Raw genomic sequence first — 17182 nt, 5'->3', positions numbered from 1 at the left:
CTGACCACTCTACCATTAAGGCCTGATTGGTGGAGTGCTGCAGATATGGTTGTCCTTCTGGAAGGTTCTCCCATATCCACAGAGGAACTCTGGAGCTCTGTCAGAGTGACCACTGGGTTCTTGATCACTTCCCTGACCAAGACCCTTCTTCCCCGATTGCTCAGTTTGGCTGGGCGGCCAGCTCTAGGAAGAGTCGTGGTGGTTCCAAACTTCTTCCATTTAAGAATGATGGAGGCCACTGTGTTCTTGGGGACCTTCAGTGCTGCAGAAATGTTTTGGTACCCTTTCCTAGATCTGTGCCTTCGACATAATCCTGTCTCTGAGCTCTACAGACAATTCATTTGACCTCATGGCTTGGTTTTTGCTCTGACATGCACTGTCAACTTTTGGACCTTATATAGACAGGTGTGTGCCTTTCCAAATCATGTCCAATCAATTGAATTTAGCACAGGTGGACTATAAATCCAGTTGTTGAAACATCTTAAGGGTGATCAATGGAAACAGGATGCACCTGAGCTCAATTTCGAGTCTCATAGCAAAGGAATACTTATGTGAATAAGGTATGTGTTTTTTCTTTTTTATAAATGTGCAAAAACGTGTAAAAACCTGTTTTCTCTTTGTCATTATGAGGTATTGTGTGTAGATTGATGAGGGAAATGTTTTATTGAATCTATTATACAATAAGGCTGTAATGTAACGTGTAAAAACTCGGTGGGTCTGAATACGTTCTGAATGCACTGTACATGCGCACACACACCTCTTAATCGTTGATGTCCTTTTCTGTATACTCGCCAGTGTGACACTGCAGGGTAAGTAGAGTAGATTTGGGTTTGGAATATGGAAGGGTGTGGGGCGGAGTGTTAGATTAAGTGTAGTTTATTAAATATCAAATGGCCACCCGGACTATTTGCATTGACTCCCCCCTTTTTTTTTTCAATGTTGCTACTGGCTGTTTATTATCTATGCATAGTCATTTTACCACTAACTACATGAACAAATTACTTTGACTAACCTGTACCCCCGCACATTGACTCGGTACCGGTACCCCCTGTATATAGCCTCATTATTGTTATTTTATTGTGTTACTTTTTTATTTCTATCTTTAGTTTATTTATTCTTAACTATATTTTCTTAAAATTGCATTGTTTGTTTAAGGGCTTGTAAGTAAGCATTTCCCGAAATACCTGTTGTATGCGGCGCATGTGACAAATAAAATGTGATTATTGTTTCTAATTTAGTGCATCGTTGCCTCCTGTGTGTAGTGCTCTGTGGGCTGTCTGCCTATTGAGGGACAGGCTGGTGTGAGAAATACACAATCTGCCCCGCACCTCTCTCTCTCTTTGCCTGCCGGCCTCTGCCCTGCCTACACTAAGCATCGTCCTAGGGACCCATCCTACCCGACCCTGGTGTGTGTGCGTGTTGTCGAAGGCGTTTGAAGCAGAGAGCAGAGTCCGAGTCATTCCCTTTCTCTGCCCCAGCGGCGTCTGTTTCTTCCTGAACTCTCAGTCGTTGTTGACTGTGAATGCCTTGCCAATGTCTTCTTATTTATATTGTCTCGGTTTAGAAAATGTTTTCCCTCATTTAGCGAACTGAGCTCAGGATATTTTAGGCTGCTTGTGAAGTAACTGGCTGATCAGAAATGGCCGCTTTTTAGTCTGGTAATTTCACAACTGTCAAATAAAGATAGTGAAATATCATCTTTTGTAGTTCAATAAATGAACATATCTCCTGTCCATGTCAATGGTGTTCTGCAGCAAAATAGTCCATATCAACCCATGATAAGAGTTGTTATGACTAGGGCCAGTTGTTTTGGGTTTTATTTTTACCAATATTTCCAGCATTATCCACTAGGTTTTCTTTAATTGACACAAGCTATCTCCAATAAATCAAGCCCCCCCCCCCCCCCCCAACCCTAAAGCTGCAACAACCAAACATCTCTCTGCCACATGACAAAATCTGTAGAATTGCAGGAAATTAGCTTGAAAACTGAAAAATGTTAGCTCCTATGCCAAGAGATGGGCCTTTAAAATACTCCTTCCCTGGGCCCGAGACTTGGTTCGTCTGGCCATGCATTGCCCGAAGTCATTCATTGTTAAATAAATCAACAATAGTGAAACTCCTTGTATGCAATTTTTTTCTCACTCGATTTGTGTTTTGATTATAAGGGGGTCGCTGATCCATTTGATATCACTGAAGGGGCCCCTGGCCCCAAAAAGTTTGAGAACCCCTTGCTAAATGACTAAATGTATAAAAAAAATATATATATATAAAAGAAAACTCACCCTTTTGGTGAGGTGCGGATGACTCTGAAATTAAAGTCGGACGCTGTTTTCTCTTAGCGGTGAACTTTTATTACACCAAAAGTTTCCTGAAATTTGGAGCAACACGTGCAAGACCTCAAGTTAGGATCCCCCCCCAGTGCTTACACATTGGGTCTTCTTTAATTCCTTGCCTCCTCTACTTTGTTGGCCCAATCTGAAACGATCTAACCAAGTGCAAGCCAACCTAGTGATGAGCTTCCACAAAATGTTTTTACCTGTCAAGTATTTTCCAACCAGTCCAGATGAAGGGGAGGAGATAAGGAAGCTGCATTCTCTGTTGAGTCCCAATAATCTCTCCTTCCTCCTGAGTGTGCACTCGTTCACTACTCCCAAACAAGTATTAAAAGCATTGGATTGGTGTAGGCATGGACTAGAGGGAGTTTCCATATACTTGAAAGGTATATGGGATGCACACTAGCTTCTCCAGTATTCTCCACTGACCTCTTCTCCCTGTCTCCAGGGTGCCTTCAACTTCCGGGGCAGTATGATCGACATGCCCTCAGTGAAGCAGGCTCAGAACATCGTAACGCTAGCTGCTGCCGTCACGGGGATGTGAGGCACTCTGGAAGAAGATATGGGGGAGGAAAGAACAGAGGAGTGAAATGAGGGGACGGAAAAACTAGACAAGTTGAGAGATGGTGATAAGTGTCACTTTTATGTATACCCTGGCATTAGCGAGAGGTGACTGGATACCACCGGACACCCCAAACTCTTCGACCAGACAGGTTTGTCAGCTGGTACAAAGCACCAACATTTCAGAAACTTTGCACTGGCCTGGTGTAATAGTCACTTGAATTCTAGATGTTATTGATGTTGAATTTTTTTGTTGTTTTATTTAAATTAAATTGATTATTGTTGATAAATAAAATGCATTTGATTAATTTGTTCACTGATAAAGCACCAAATGTTTGATATTCATATCCTACGGTGTCTTTGTGGTAAGAATGACAGGTTTAAGGTCGATGTTTTAGACTGATGTTAATGTTGTCAAGCAGGATATTATTTTACACTTTTCATACTACTGACTGTGCCAAACGGCGCTGCACTGCGCTGGCCTGGTTGCACATGCACCATAGTTTCTGGAACCATGCTGGAAAGGGCAATTTGAGAAGAAAATATCCATGCCAGCACATTAAAGTTAGGGTTGGCACGATGGTTGTGAAAATACTATTTAAGAATTGCAGTTGTTTCAATGGTAACCCACATGAAAACTACTACAGTTTACTATAGAATACTACAGTACTTACTATAGAATGATGTAGTGAACTGTTGTATCCTGTAGAATCTGTAGTATCCCTCGATCGTGTGTAGTACTTACTATAGAATGTTGTATTATACTGTAGAATACTATAGTAAATACTGCAGTATACTACAGTCTGCAAAAACACTACAGTAAAGTCAGCAAAACTACTACAGTAATACTACAGTATTTAATTGCCTATACCCTCCCCATTCCCCTCCCGCCACCCATAAGTGAGAAACCTACATGCCAAGTATAGACTATATTGTGTTCCCTACACGTTATAGGAAAGAGCAGAAGCTATGAAATATCTGTTCAGACCCCAGTCCAACCTACATACAGGTTATATGGTTACAGGTTACAAAATGTGCTCTTTTAGTGCTCTTTTAGTATTTGCCTAATAGGTTTCCTCAAGGAGAAGATCCCCACTTATATGTCAAAGATCATAAAACAAAAGCACTATGGTAAATACTTCATTAATGTCTGCAAAAACACCACAGTAAATACTACAGTCTGCTAAAACACTACAGTAATTACTATAGCATATACTACAGTAAACAGTAGGTACCACAGTACAGTCCGCAACATCATTACAGTCTGCAATTACTATATATGTTTTATTATTATTATTTATTTTACCTTTATTTAACTAGGCAAGTCAGTTAAGAACAAATTCTTATTGTCAATGACAGCCTAGGAACAGTGGGTTAACTGTTAACTGTTAACAGGGGCAGAACAACAGATTTTTACCTTGTCAGCTCGTGGATTCGATCTTGCAACCTTTCGGTTACAGGTCAAACGCTCTAACCACTAGGCCACCTGCCGCCCCTAGGCTACCTGCAGCCCCAATACAACAGTGTTTATACTGTAGTAAACTATACTATTTTTTTCATGTGGTAATGGAGCGTCCAGGGTTACACTAGGGGTGCGGGCACTTTTTGGCAGTGCGTGGGTGTGCGTGTGCCTCCTGCCTCTCCTGGGTCACGACAGATGCTCACCCACCTCCAGGGTCCAGCTGGGGGAAAGGCTAAACAAACACAAGACACTGTTGTTCTTCCATTCAGGCTGGGCACTGTGGGCACACACTCACTCACTCACACACACACACACAGACACACTCCTTCGGGCCCCAGCACTCAGCCCCACATCAAAGCTCTGTTTGCTAAAGAGCCTTAGCACATTTAGTTATAGCAACAATCTGAGATTTTGCTTCAGTCCTGTCAGTAAAGCTGAGGTCTTTGTGTGTGGACTGGGGGCCGGTGTTCTCCTTGAAGGGGCCGTATTAATACGATTGAACTGGGCACCAGGCCCTCGCTGACCTCCGCACCAGAGATGCATACAAACCACGGATTCAAACGCTCACTAACATGTAAATACATGTCTCGCTCTGTGTATCATACACAAACACATATTCTCTCACACACACGTTGACCCATTTATCGCGAAATAAAAAATGAACAATTGTCCGTATTTCTCTGTTTTTACTTCTCTCCTTCTTGTCGTCAGGTTCCTTTTCTAACTGCTGTTACACAGCCACTAACTGGGAACTGAGGCATAATGTGTTGAATGGTTAATGGTGCCATTGGTGGCCATGGTAATGAACAGGCAGTACGGTGTGGGTGGGTGTGTGTGACTTGCTGCTGTATGATCTATTGTGTCTGGAGCGGGCTCTCAGGTCTGTACCAGCCCAAAGCCAGACAAAAAGATTGAAGCCACCACTGTGCCCAGCCAAAAAAAACAACAATGAGCTGTCTCCTTGGCATTTGGCCACATATCTCTCTCTGTCACCCTCACACCTCTTTCTCACTCCTTCTCACTTATTTTGCCTATCGCTCTCATTTAGTTGTGATCTTGTCATGGTGTTCTGCTTGTTTTTGCCTCTCATTTTCCACCTGCGATTCGGTCGCTATGATTGGGCGACAGAAGCGTCCGGAGTTGACTTCTGCTTATTCCACAAAGTGGCTTAGGGAACCCCCTCTGAAGTGTGTGCGTGTGTTTGGGAGGCCTGAGTGTGACTAATGCAAGTGTAGTTTTGGTGGGACTTGAGTGTGACAGCTAATGTCTTAAAAGCAGACCTGCATGTGTTCAAATATAGTCGTTTAATCATTTCCATTTCTTACAAAGAAATATAGTCCCAAAAGGACAGGCTGTTCTGAAAGCTTAATATAACTGTTATGTATATGTTTGTCCGAGCCTCAACTATGAATGGGAATATGACACATAAACTTGGTTCTGTGTGTTTAGAAAATGTCGTTTTCTAGAAGAGCATTGGCCATACGGTAAAACTTCTTGACATGTTTAAATGATGCATTGTTTCTTGGGGAGACCCTGAAGCAGTGGGAGAGACCAATGTTGACATTTCCAATGGCACTGGGTGTTCCCACATTTATACTGTATCATAAACGTGCCCAGCACCCCCAGGCATGCACCCCCAAAATTCAACCCCGAGTGGCATAACCCATCAATTCTCTGAATACAGCAGCCTATCAAGTTGTTTGGCCTGTACCAGAGTTCCATGCTACCCTGTCTGTGCCCTGTGTCTGTGCCCAGGAACGGCTATATCTGGTGGGGCTATTCTCCACCCATGTCACCCCTTCGGTGGAAGTATAAAACAGATATTAATTCAATGGACTGTCTTAGCACAATATTGACAGCATTGTCATAGCACATCAAATTATACTTGGCTGCAGAATAGGCCTGCCATTCAAGCCTATGTGTACACAGCATTGTTGGAGACATTTGGATCTGAGTTGCAGGTCAAGGGGGTATGGAGATCCACCTGGTGTTGAAACGTCGCTATGTGTTTCCGTCTCAGTACAATAACCGTATAGTCTGGGATCCGAACTGAATCCATTATGTTTAACTGAAGTTTAACGGGAGTGAAATGGAGTGTTATTCAGTTTGTATTCCGGGCTACAATATGCAACAGTACCCTTTTTCAGGTCAGGTGGCTTCGGCCATTGACCTGTCTGAAAGTTTAGTCAGACAAATCAATCCTACCTTTAGGGCTACCTTGTTTCACACTGTTTAACTTACCACTGGTTGTAATTTTGGTGTGTGATTGCATTTATTAAATGTCCCTCCATCACTCCTGCCTATCTATCCAGTGTAATTCACCAAGACATGTCTTTAATGGAACTGACATAATCTTCTCAGCCCTGGCAATGACAGATGTGTTTAAATATATTTTGCTGGTATTCCCAGAGAGAGTCAATTGCAATTAACACGATTATAACCTCACTCAACAAAATGGAGATGGGAATCCATTAGGCTGGGAGGCTGTTTTCATAGCCCCAGTTATGTTGATCGAGATCGCTTTCATCAATTATGACCATATGACAGAGAAGAGAACATGCTTGCAAAACAATGTCAGATGAACATTTTAAATGAAATGTTTTACATATTTTTCCATTAATCTTGATGGTACCCGGGTGGCTAATGGCGAAGATTTGCCCAAATACGGACTTCGTTATTTTAATAGTGTGCTAATGACAATATGCAACACATTAATTTCCACAAAAGAGCATTCCCATGCAATAAAACAACTAGTGTAAATAATAGACACTAGAGTCTTTGACCACACAGTTTGACAATTAAAGTCTTAATAAAGTGATTTTGAGGCATTTGTAGCATAATGATGAGTTGATGAGGCAATGTTACATGTAATGTGATTTAACTCGTTAACTCTCCAATTAGACTGTATTCAGATTTCCTATCATTTACTGCAGGGCTGCCTTTTTTCAGTATCAACTCTTTTGAGATACTATAAGAAGTCTCCTGAGAAGACTAGCCTACTATTACACCTGTCTCTCTCATTTTCATCTGTAAGTGAGTCGGTTAAAGTTCTCATTTGATGTAATTTTTGCAGAGATAATTGTCTTTTTTTTACATTTTGAAGGCTCGAAAAATATTTCCATTTAGAAGTAGCCTATTTGAACATAATGATAAGGTTTTCGTTTTTTCATGTTATTTGTATTTTGGAAAAATGTCAATGTATCTGTGTTTATATTAATCAAGAGTTTTAAATTGATGAATAATTACTGGAATATTGTTTTTACATGAAGACTCTTGGTTCAAAATGTGTGTGATGGGCGTGTAGGTGTGACAGTGTAAAATGTTTTCTTTTTCAAATAATTTGTATGATTTTCATGAAATGGCCCATATGAGACAAGCTAGGATGTAAGATAATCGACCCATTGTGGAAACATATACAGAAAACGGAAATTGATGTTTGATTTTTGAACGCATTTTAAAGAACTAAGTCCCAAAAAAGCCCTAAAAAAACTAATGTGATTTACTAATGCTCGTTCAATTTAAAATAGTTTGATAGTAGCCTATAAATATAATAACCTATTTTCCATTAAATAATGTATCTTCCAAATTAAAAAACGTTCATAAATAGTCTATAAAATGTGTGTTTGTTTTGTTTGTTCATGTTTGTTGTAGGCACGTTTAATAAATATTACTAGGCCTACACTTTCATTGTTAGATCTCTATTGAAAATGGTATTCGCAATATTAAATAAGGCCTATGGTATCAATCTACAATAGTCTCTAGTGCTTTAGCATCACTAACTTCATTTGGAGAGGCCTATTGTCTGTGAATAAATAAATGTCAGTCAGTGCAGCAGAGGCAGACAGAGAGACATGAGCGAGGCGGCTGAAATCCGGTATCATTGTGTACAAAATGTTCTAAAAGTGACTGCACTTTCTGAATTGGCTATTTCATAGGCTACCAAATAATAATTTATCAGAAAATTATCAGATCTAAGTTTTTATCTTAATAATTGTATAATTGTAGCCTATTTGTCTGTCATTGTGTTTCGGTGAAAGCTAATGACCCCTTCAATGTACTGCGAGCGACTTATGAAATTCGCATGATTGGGACAGACCAGTCCACCACTGCGGTTAGTGCTATCCGGGATCCTTGGGACGTCGGTATCCTAAATCCGAATCTTAACCCCTACCCTAACATTAACCATTTTACATTTCAACTTCAATGGGGTAGGGACCCTCTCTCTGCGGACCAACACCCGGGTGCTCGGGCACTGACTCCCCTCTCCTTAACGGGCACAGATCAAAGGCAAGCCCGGCCCAGGCGGATCCCGCTAAAACCTGGCCTCTTTGTCTGCAGTTGCTAGGAGGCTAATAAACCGAGTCAGGGTGTCGGGGCCAATGGTAATGAGTCGTTACAGTGTGACAAAGTCCCTCCAACTTTTCATTTTAATATGTTGGAGCTCGGTGTAGCAGCGGTTATATTGCTTGTCAGATCTGGAGGCCCTTTCATGGAACGCTCAATAACTTTGGAGGTGGAAAGTGTTGTTTGTTTAGTGACGCTGTTTCCTGACATGGGCCTATCCCAAGGGACCTTCAAAACTTGACAATATTTCAACTTACATTTCCGACTTCACCTGTCACTGTTTCGGTTTCTGGTTCAATTTATAAATGTTCTCTGCATTTTATTTAGCTGTTTCAAAATTAAATTAGCCTATATGTCAGGTTCCTTAATTTGAACATGAATGCAATGTAGGTTTAAGATGTCTAATGGTGTTGGTCTTCACAAATTAATGAATGGATACGGACGACATGATAATGGGTTGATCATGGTGTTTCTTTGGTCACTTGCTGGTTTTACATGTGAATGACATTATTGACAATATCACTGACTTTCTAATATCCCTTTCATACGCAGACCTAAATCCCATTCATTTACCAGGCCTGCATTTTTAGACCAGCTTTTTCTTATATCTGAAAGGGCTAGGGGTAAAAAAAAAAAAAAAAAATGGGTAAAAAAACAAAAGCTACCTTTGGTCATGATTCCTGAAATTGTCTCTAACACTGTAACCAAAATGCAGGTATCAGGTCTGTGTGAATGGTTCTATGCTTTTTTTTGCAGGTAAATGTATTAACACTTCCATTGTTTAACACCTCCATCATTTGTACTGCAAACTGCCCCCATGGTTTAACCCCCCCTCCCCTCCCAATTTGCCTGTTACTCCCTGACATTTATAAATAATAAGTGGTAAATAAGGGTCTGTTTGAAAGGAGGTCAAATTAACGTAATATTTTGTATACGTAGGCCTAACTTGCCGCATATTCCGTCTGAAATGTGTATCAGCTATTAGCAAAACGGTGCACTCCTTTAGGAACAGGTGAAGGCCTGGCGCGCACATGGGCACCTGCGCACCTTGTTATTACCGCAACTGCGTGAACACAGACAGCGAGATGCTCAGCCAACAATCACATTCCAACTCTCCCTCCGTCCCCGGGTTCCCAGTTCGAGTTTGTGTTGCCTGTTCTAGCTCATTTCCACTCGCTGTCGTGTTTGTTAGCACTCGTCAGTATTTGGGCGACAGACAGACGGGGTGTTTTTAGGGAACTCTTGAGTGAAGGCTTAATTTCATCCCTAATTTCTTGAACCCTGCTATCGTGGTTTTCATGCTTGTCCAACTCTTGAATGTTGACTAAATCGTTTATTATTTTAGGAGGACGTCCAACTGCAGTGTGATGGTGACTGACTTGTGACATGCCTCGCATTGTTCCATGGACAATAAGTCTATAGGGAAATGAATGGAATGTTTATGGAGAAGTTCCGCTTAATTCTACTGGATCCATGGGTATTATGACCATTCATGTATTTCAAGTTTGCAAGTTAGGCTATTTATAATACACGATGACCGTCGGCTATAGGCCTTAGAGGGAAAACTCCACCCCAAAACTATCTTTTGGTATTTGTTTCATTAGTCAATTGTTGATATATTCCCAAAATGTTTTGCATGTCAGCAATCACGTTTTCAAGATATATAACTTTCAAAATACAGAAATACAACTGGTATTATGCATCATACTGGCTGTATTTTGAACGTTCTATATCTTGCTGACATGCAAAACAATTGGCTAATGAAACAAATATATTTTCTTTAACATTTATTTAAATACCAAAAGGGTGGAATTTTCCTTTAAGTTGTGAGATGGGAGAGATCCACGCCCTTACAGAAAGGGAAACATGGACTCTACTTAGCAACAGCGATAACCTTTCCTGACAACAAATAATTCTTGTCAGAATGATTTCAAAAATATATATTTTAAGTTGGGCGAATCAGCTGTTTGAGGACAAATTTCTTATGTATATACTAATTTTCTTCATTTCAAATCAAAGATGACCCAAACTGTTTACTGTTGTTTTGCCTCCGTAATTCAATTAGCTTGTTGGTTAGATGGAATTTTTTTTCTTCTGCATGTCAGAAACGGAATGATAAAAATCTATTCTCACACAATGCAAAAACCATTTGCTACAAGGTTATAAACGCGTTATTCGTCGCGGAACACATTTCCCTAAGAGAATATGTTTGTTGTTTTGTACATGATTCATTACATTTATTGTCGATTTAAAAAATATATAATCGCGCGTGTCCTTGTGTGTCTAGTCTTAGGACCTACTTCAGGATTCGAGAAGTATACGTCATTATGTATGGTAATCCAATTAAAACACGATAACCCAGCACTGGCACTTCATATTGTATTCATTTTCTTACATTCATGACAAGCGTACTTGCTTTATGTGAAAGAAGGAGTCAAGGACACTTATCTCAAGAGATACTATGGTCTATACAGCCTCTACTTCAAAAGTGTGAAAGAATTGCCACATTGTCCATACACTAGTTAAGCTTTTGAGGTGTTTTTTCTTCTTTGATGTCATGTTTTCGTTTAATACAACCGTTTAATACAACACTTTAAATTAACATTAAGGTTACCTTTCATTGCTCATTTTGATTCACAATGTCAACATATGCCTGCATGTAAAGTAGACCTGCTCAATTGTCCGTGTTTTTTTGTTGTTTGCAAAAGCAATTGTTCTCAGTGTCAATACAACACTTGCACTTATTATTGTTCGTTTCCGTTCACGTGTAACATGGTGTTATGACAGCCCAGGTATGCAGCTCTACTAGTTATAGATAACTGACGGGACAGAATGAACAAATTGTCCCCTGTATTTCTAACATACCTCAATTCATTAGAACGGTGATAGGCTACTCTTTACACGAACACTTGCTACAGCAGCCTACAGTTGTCTGTGTGAGAAAGTTGTACCGTTGTGGAACGTCAAAATGTAGACTCCAACGATGTGTTAATGTGAGAGGGTGACATTTTCGGGGGGCTAAAATGGGCAGTGCAGTTCATTTAATCAATTAATTAGGCATTTAATAATGACAAAAACAATTTATTGCAACATTATTGACATATTGCAATATTTGAAATGTTACATCTAAATAGCTGTGAAATGACTTTGTGGACCATGTCGCTCGGGGACTAACTTATTAATATTTCGTTGCAAGTAAGCCATTGTCAGTGGTGAGAATGATTGGTAATTTAATATGGGTAGGCCTACAAACTACATTCGGAGAGAATGTGTGAAGAACGAGTTTAGCCTATAACCAACAGCGCAGTGACATTTTCAAAACATCTCTTGGCTATATTGTGTGTGTGGTTTTCAAAAATGACAGGTAACTGACACTAATGCACCCTCTATGGAGCGTTCTCCGAGGGGAACTAAAGTAAATGGGGATGCACTTAATGAAGCTCCACTTGCCCTCTGAGTCGCCAGCACAGTATGCAGCAGCGAAGTTTGGATCAAACTTCAGGAGTTCTGTGCGTCGTCAAATGTTGTAGTCTATCAACACAAACCGAATCATTGATACTCGGGATATTGGTTTGATTAGACCTTTAGGGTGATATGGGCGAATGTATTTCATATAGGCTTACTTAAACTACTATTTTGGGGACTTTAAATATTTAGGCCTAAGTCCAAAACTAGCCTACTTTCATAAACTTCTATTATTTCATCCGTGGAGGAATTTCGCCAAGATAAAATGAGAGCTGCCAGAGGTCGGCCTATATTCATGGTAGGCCTATTCAATTTTGTTTTGTGTTCTAGTTAAAATGGTTAAAAGTATTTTTTTTACTGTATATCTTATCGGCTAATAATCATTTATTCATGTTGAATACGTTACTTTTTTGTTGACAATTGCCTCTCTCTCATCACACTATAAGTAAGCATAACTGACATCCGGTCGTCTCATCAGCGAACATGCTCATATTATTATTATTATTATTATTATTATTATTTCCATCGTGTTTCGTTTCCTAGCTGTCACTGGTTGCCATTGTCCGGGTTTGAGCGATAGGAGACGCCGCCGCCTATACCATCCTCCCCGCATAGCTCAATGCTCCACATGCCGGCGTAATGAGGGTTCCTGAGGGGCCCTCCCGGGTAAGGAGGTGAGGTAACCCTGCCACGGACAGCCAGCCGCACGCTCCAACACCTCCATTCGCCCGCTCCCCCGGGCCGCGCCTGCCGAAGCCCTTTCACCGAGAGTTCACGTCCAGCGCGCAAGTTTTGACAACGATAATGATGCGCTCAGTGAGAACGATAAAGGAGGAGGTTGGGTGTATATTTTAATGTTTGAGAGAATGTAGGGAAATGACGGAATGCTATGTACCCACTTGTACCAGGACCAATTTGCAGCGAGCATGCTATGCCTATGTGCCTGAATTCAGCTAAGCTCGATTCATGAATCCCACGCCACAAATCTTACGTTGCCTTACCTCTTAAATAATTACCGTGCAATTAGTCATATTGCTCAAGGCAAGGGTGCAAGTATTCTGTAGGACAATACGAGGGCACTGATCACCAATTAACTCATATGATGTGACCCCACACACCTCTATCCAGGTAGCCTATGCTTAACAGATCCCTCCTGTCTCTGTAAATACTATTTAATGCCTACTCTAACTGCCTGTCTATAGCCTAAATCGAATCCAACCCAAATTGACTACTTAGACTCTTTGCACATATTTTTAAAAAAACCCACATCAAATGACTTATAACCAACCACCTCTAAACTAAGACTGTCTGGTTGAGGATGTGCTCTGCTTGCTATGATGCCTTGCCACCAAGATCGGTGGGGTTCGTTAGCAAGATCTGCTGTCATTTACCATCGCTAGTGTCAGGGAAGGGCCAAAAGGTGCCGGTCCCTAATGGGGATGGCCTAATTACACTATTAGTCTTCTGATTGGGACAGTCCACTCCTATGTGACCTGAGGGACCAACTGAGACACAGCATTAGGGCCATCATCATCTTGATAGGACACCCTGGACCCACTCCAATTCGCATACCGGCCCAACAGATCCACAGATGACACGATCTCTAATGCGCTCCACACTGCCCTATCCCATCAGGACAAAAGGAACACCTATGTGAGAATTCTGTTAATTGACTACAGCTTAGCGTTCAACACCAGAGTGCCCTCCAAGGTCATCACTAAGCTAAGGACCCTGGGATTAAACATCTCCCTCTGCAACTGGATCCTGGATTTTCTGATGGGCTGCCCCCAGGTTGTGAGGGTTGGCAACAACACATCCGCCACGCTGACTCTCAACACGGGAGCTCCTCAGGGGTGCGTGCTTAGTCCCTTCCTGTACTCCCTGTTAACCAATGACTGCGTGGCCGCACACAACTCCAACACCATCATTAATACGGTGGTAGGCCTGATCACCGACGACAATGAGAGTCTACAGGGAGGAAGTCAGGACAAAAACCTCTCCATCAACGTCAGCAAGACAAAGGAGCTGATCGTGGACTACAGGAAATGGAGGGCCGAGCACACACCATCCACATCGATGGGGCTGCAGTAGAGTAGGTCGCGAGCTTCAAGTTCCTCGGTGTCCACATCACTAAGGAATTCTCATGGTCCACACACACCAACACAATCGTGAAGAGGGCACGACAATGCCTCTTTCCCTTCAGGAGGCTGAAAAGATTTGGCTTGGGGCCTCAGAGCCTCAAGAAGTTATACATCTGCACCATTGAGAGCATCTTGACTGGCTGCATCACCGCCTGGAGGGTAGTGTGTGTGTGTGGCCCAGTACATCTATGGGGCCTAGCTCCCTGCAATCCAGGAATTATCAGACTCCAGTCACCCAAGTCATAGACTGTTCTCTCTGCTACCGCATGGCTAGCAGCACTGATGCGTTGTCTTGGCTGTGTGCTTAGGGTTGTTGTCCTATTGGATGGTGAACCTTCGCCCCAGTCTGAGGCCCTGAGTGCTCTGGAACTGGTTTTCATGTTTTCCTTCATCCTGACTAGTCTCCCAGTCTGAAAAACATTCCTGCAGCATGATGCTGCCAACACCATGCTTCACCGTAGGAATGGTTCCAGGTTTCCTCCAGACATGACACCTGGCATTCAGGCCAAAGAGTTAATTCTTGGTTTCATCAGACCACCAAATCTTGTTTCTCATTGTCTGAGAGTCCTTTAGGTGCCTTTTGTCAAACTCCAAGCAGGCTGTCATGTGCTTTTTACTGAAGAGTGGCTTCCATCTGGCCACTCTACCATAAAGACCTGATTGGTGGAGTGCTGCAGAGATGGATGTCCTTTCGGAAGTTTCTGCCATGTCCACAGAGGAACTCTGGAGTTCTGTCAGAGTGACCACTGGGTTCTTGGTCACATCCCTGACCAAGGCCCTTCTCCCCATATTGCGCAGTTGGTCCGGGTGGCCAGCTCTAGGAAGAGTCTTGGTGTTTCCAAACTTCTTACATTTAAGAATGATGAGAGGCAACTGTGTTCTTGGGGACCTTCAATGCTGCAGACATTTTTTGGTACCCTTCCTCAGATCTGTGCCTCGACACAATCCTGTCTCAGGGCTCTATGGACAATTCCTTCAACCTCATGGCTTGGTTTTTGCTCTGACATGCACTGTCAACTGTGGGACCTTATATAAACAGCCTTTCCAAATCATGTCCAATCAATTGAATTTACCACAGGTGGACTCCAATCAAGTTGTAGACAAATTTCAAGTATCATATCAAAGGGTCTGAATACTTCTGTAAATAAGGTTTTTCAGTTTTTTATTTTGAATACATTTGCATTTTTTTTTTATCTTTGTCATTATGGGGTATTGTGTGTAGTATTCAGTAAATTTCATAATAAAGCTGTATCGTAACAAAATGTGGAAGTCAAGAGGTCTGAATACTTTCCGAATGCACTTTATAGCCAAATTATTGTTACTCATTGTGTATTTTATTCCCTGTAATTATTTTTATAATTGTTCTATTTATTTTTATTTTTCTCTGCGTTGTTGGGAAGGGCCTGTAAGTAAGGATTTCACTGTCTACACCTGTTGTTTTCAAAGCATGTGACAAATACGATTTAATATAATTTAATTTGATTTCATTTGGCAGATGTAAGTTGTTCATATCACATTTTCAATTTGGTAGCTTAAACAATCTCTGAGAAATTGACAAAAATGCTAAAAGGGTTACAGCCATCCCTGGTCTCCCCAATGGAGTAAATAGCTAATGGTAAATTTGCTAGACATTCCTGTCACGTTCCTGACCTATTTATGTTAGTTTTTGTGTGTTATTTGGTCAGGACGTGAGGTTGGGTGGGCATTCTATGTTATCTGTTTCTATGTTGGTTTCGGTTTGCCTGGTATGGCTCTTGATTAGAGGCAGGTGGTTTGCGTTTGCCTCTAATTAAGAGTCATATTTAGGTAGGGCATTCTCACTGTTTGTTTGTGGGTGATTGTCTCCTGTGTCAGTATGTTTGTTCGTACCACACTGGACTGTAGCGTTTGTTTGTTTCGTTTTCGTTTCGATGTCGTCTGTTTCCTGTACGTAAGTTTATGTTTAGTTATATAAGTTTATGTTCAGGTTTCGTCAACGTCGTTTTGTTATTTTGTAGTTTGGAAAGTGTTTGTTTCGTTTCGTGTTTGCCATCATCGTTGTTATAATAAAGATGGCTTATTTCCCTGAGCATGCGTTTTGGTCTGAAGATCCTTCTCTCCTCACCTCTTCCGAGGATGAGGAGAGCGTCACCCGTTACAATTCCTGTAATACGCCCACCCATCCTTTCCAACCAACCAACTATCCTTTCATTTTTTGCTTAAGTAACTCTCTCTCTTATACAGTATAACCATACCAAACATAACATATCATACTAATTTGAGTGGCACAGATGCACGTTTACTATGTTAAGTCTTTGAGGCCAGGCTGCACCTCCACTCTGCATGGCCCTGGTGACGCAATGTGGCCCTGACTCGCGCCAGGGATTCTTCACTACTAGTTTATGTGCGTATCGCCCCCGGATTAGAGCCCCGTTGAAGACAGGGAGTTATTTAGGGACCACGCTTGGCAAACGGCCCACAATGAGCGACAGAGGAGGGACACAATGAAGGAGTCAGTCAGATCCCTGCCTCTGGAGGTGGAATGCCCCTGCTTAAACCGAAGCTCATTTGACCAACCATCCCAGCTGGCGAATTTGGACATTATTTGGTTTTGGTTGTTTCTGTCTGTCTGGCTCTGTTTTGTTTCGGCCTCTTCATTTCTCTCGCTATCTCCCTCTCTCTTTATCTCTCTACCTATTTTGTGCCACCCGTACCTGTTTGTGCCACCCTCTCTCTCCTTTCTCTACCTGGTTTTGTCTATCTCTCTCCCTCTGTTTCTTATCCTCCCCTCTTTCTTGTTTGCCAGAATGATGTTCCTGCTCTCCTCTCCTCCTCTCCAGCTGTGAGAGAAGGATTTTCTCCACTTTTGAAACTGACCTTCTTCGGGGAAGGGGAAG

At 41.7% G+C, this 17182-nt stretch overlaps 1 protein-coding gene and 1 long non-coding RNA gene across 2 annotated transcripts in view; both read left to right on the top strand.

Annotated features, from left to right (window-relative positions):
* Window positions 1–7680, top strand: part of clybl (citrate lyase beta like) — a 152080-nt gene extending 144400 nt beyond the window's left edge. Inside the window, exon 8 of the mRNA XM_055879056.1 lies at window positions 2782–7680. Within this exon, the coding sequence (XP_055735031.1) occupies window positions 2782–2877 (96 nt within the window). The 3' untranslated portion in view covers window positions 2878–7680. The remainder of the gene's footprint in view (window positions 1–2781) is intronic.
* A 1708-nt stretch (window positions 7681–9388) lies between these two features.
* Window positions 9389–16374, top strand: LOC129821420 (uncharacterized). The gene is made up of 2 exons (XR_008754317.1): window positions 9389–12463; window positions 12709–16374. It is a non-coding gene; the product is annotated as an uncharacterized LOC129821420 (long non-coding RNA).
* The last annotated feature ends 808 nt before the right edge of the window (window positions 16375–17182 follow it).

Source organism: Salvelinus fontinalis, chromosome 23, assembly GCF_029448725.1.
Source record: "Salvelinus fontinalis isolate EN_2023a chromosome 23, ASM2944872v1, whole genome shotgun sequence".
NCBI lineage: Eukaryota > Metazoa > Chordata > Actinopteri > Salmoniformes > Salmonidae > Salvelinus > Salvelinus fontinalis.
This window is presented reverse-complemented; position numbering and strand designations above follow the sequence as displayed.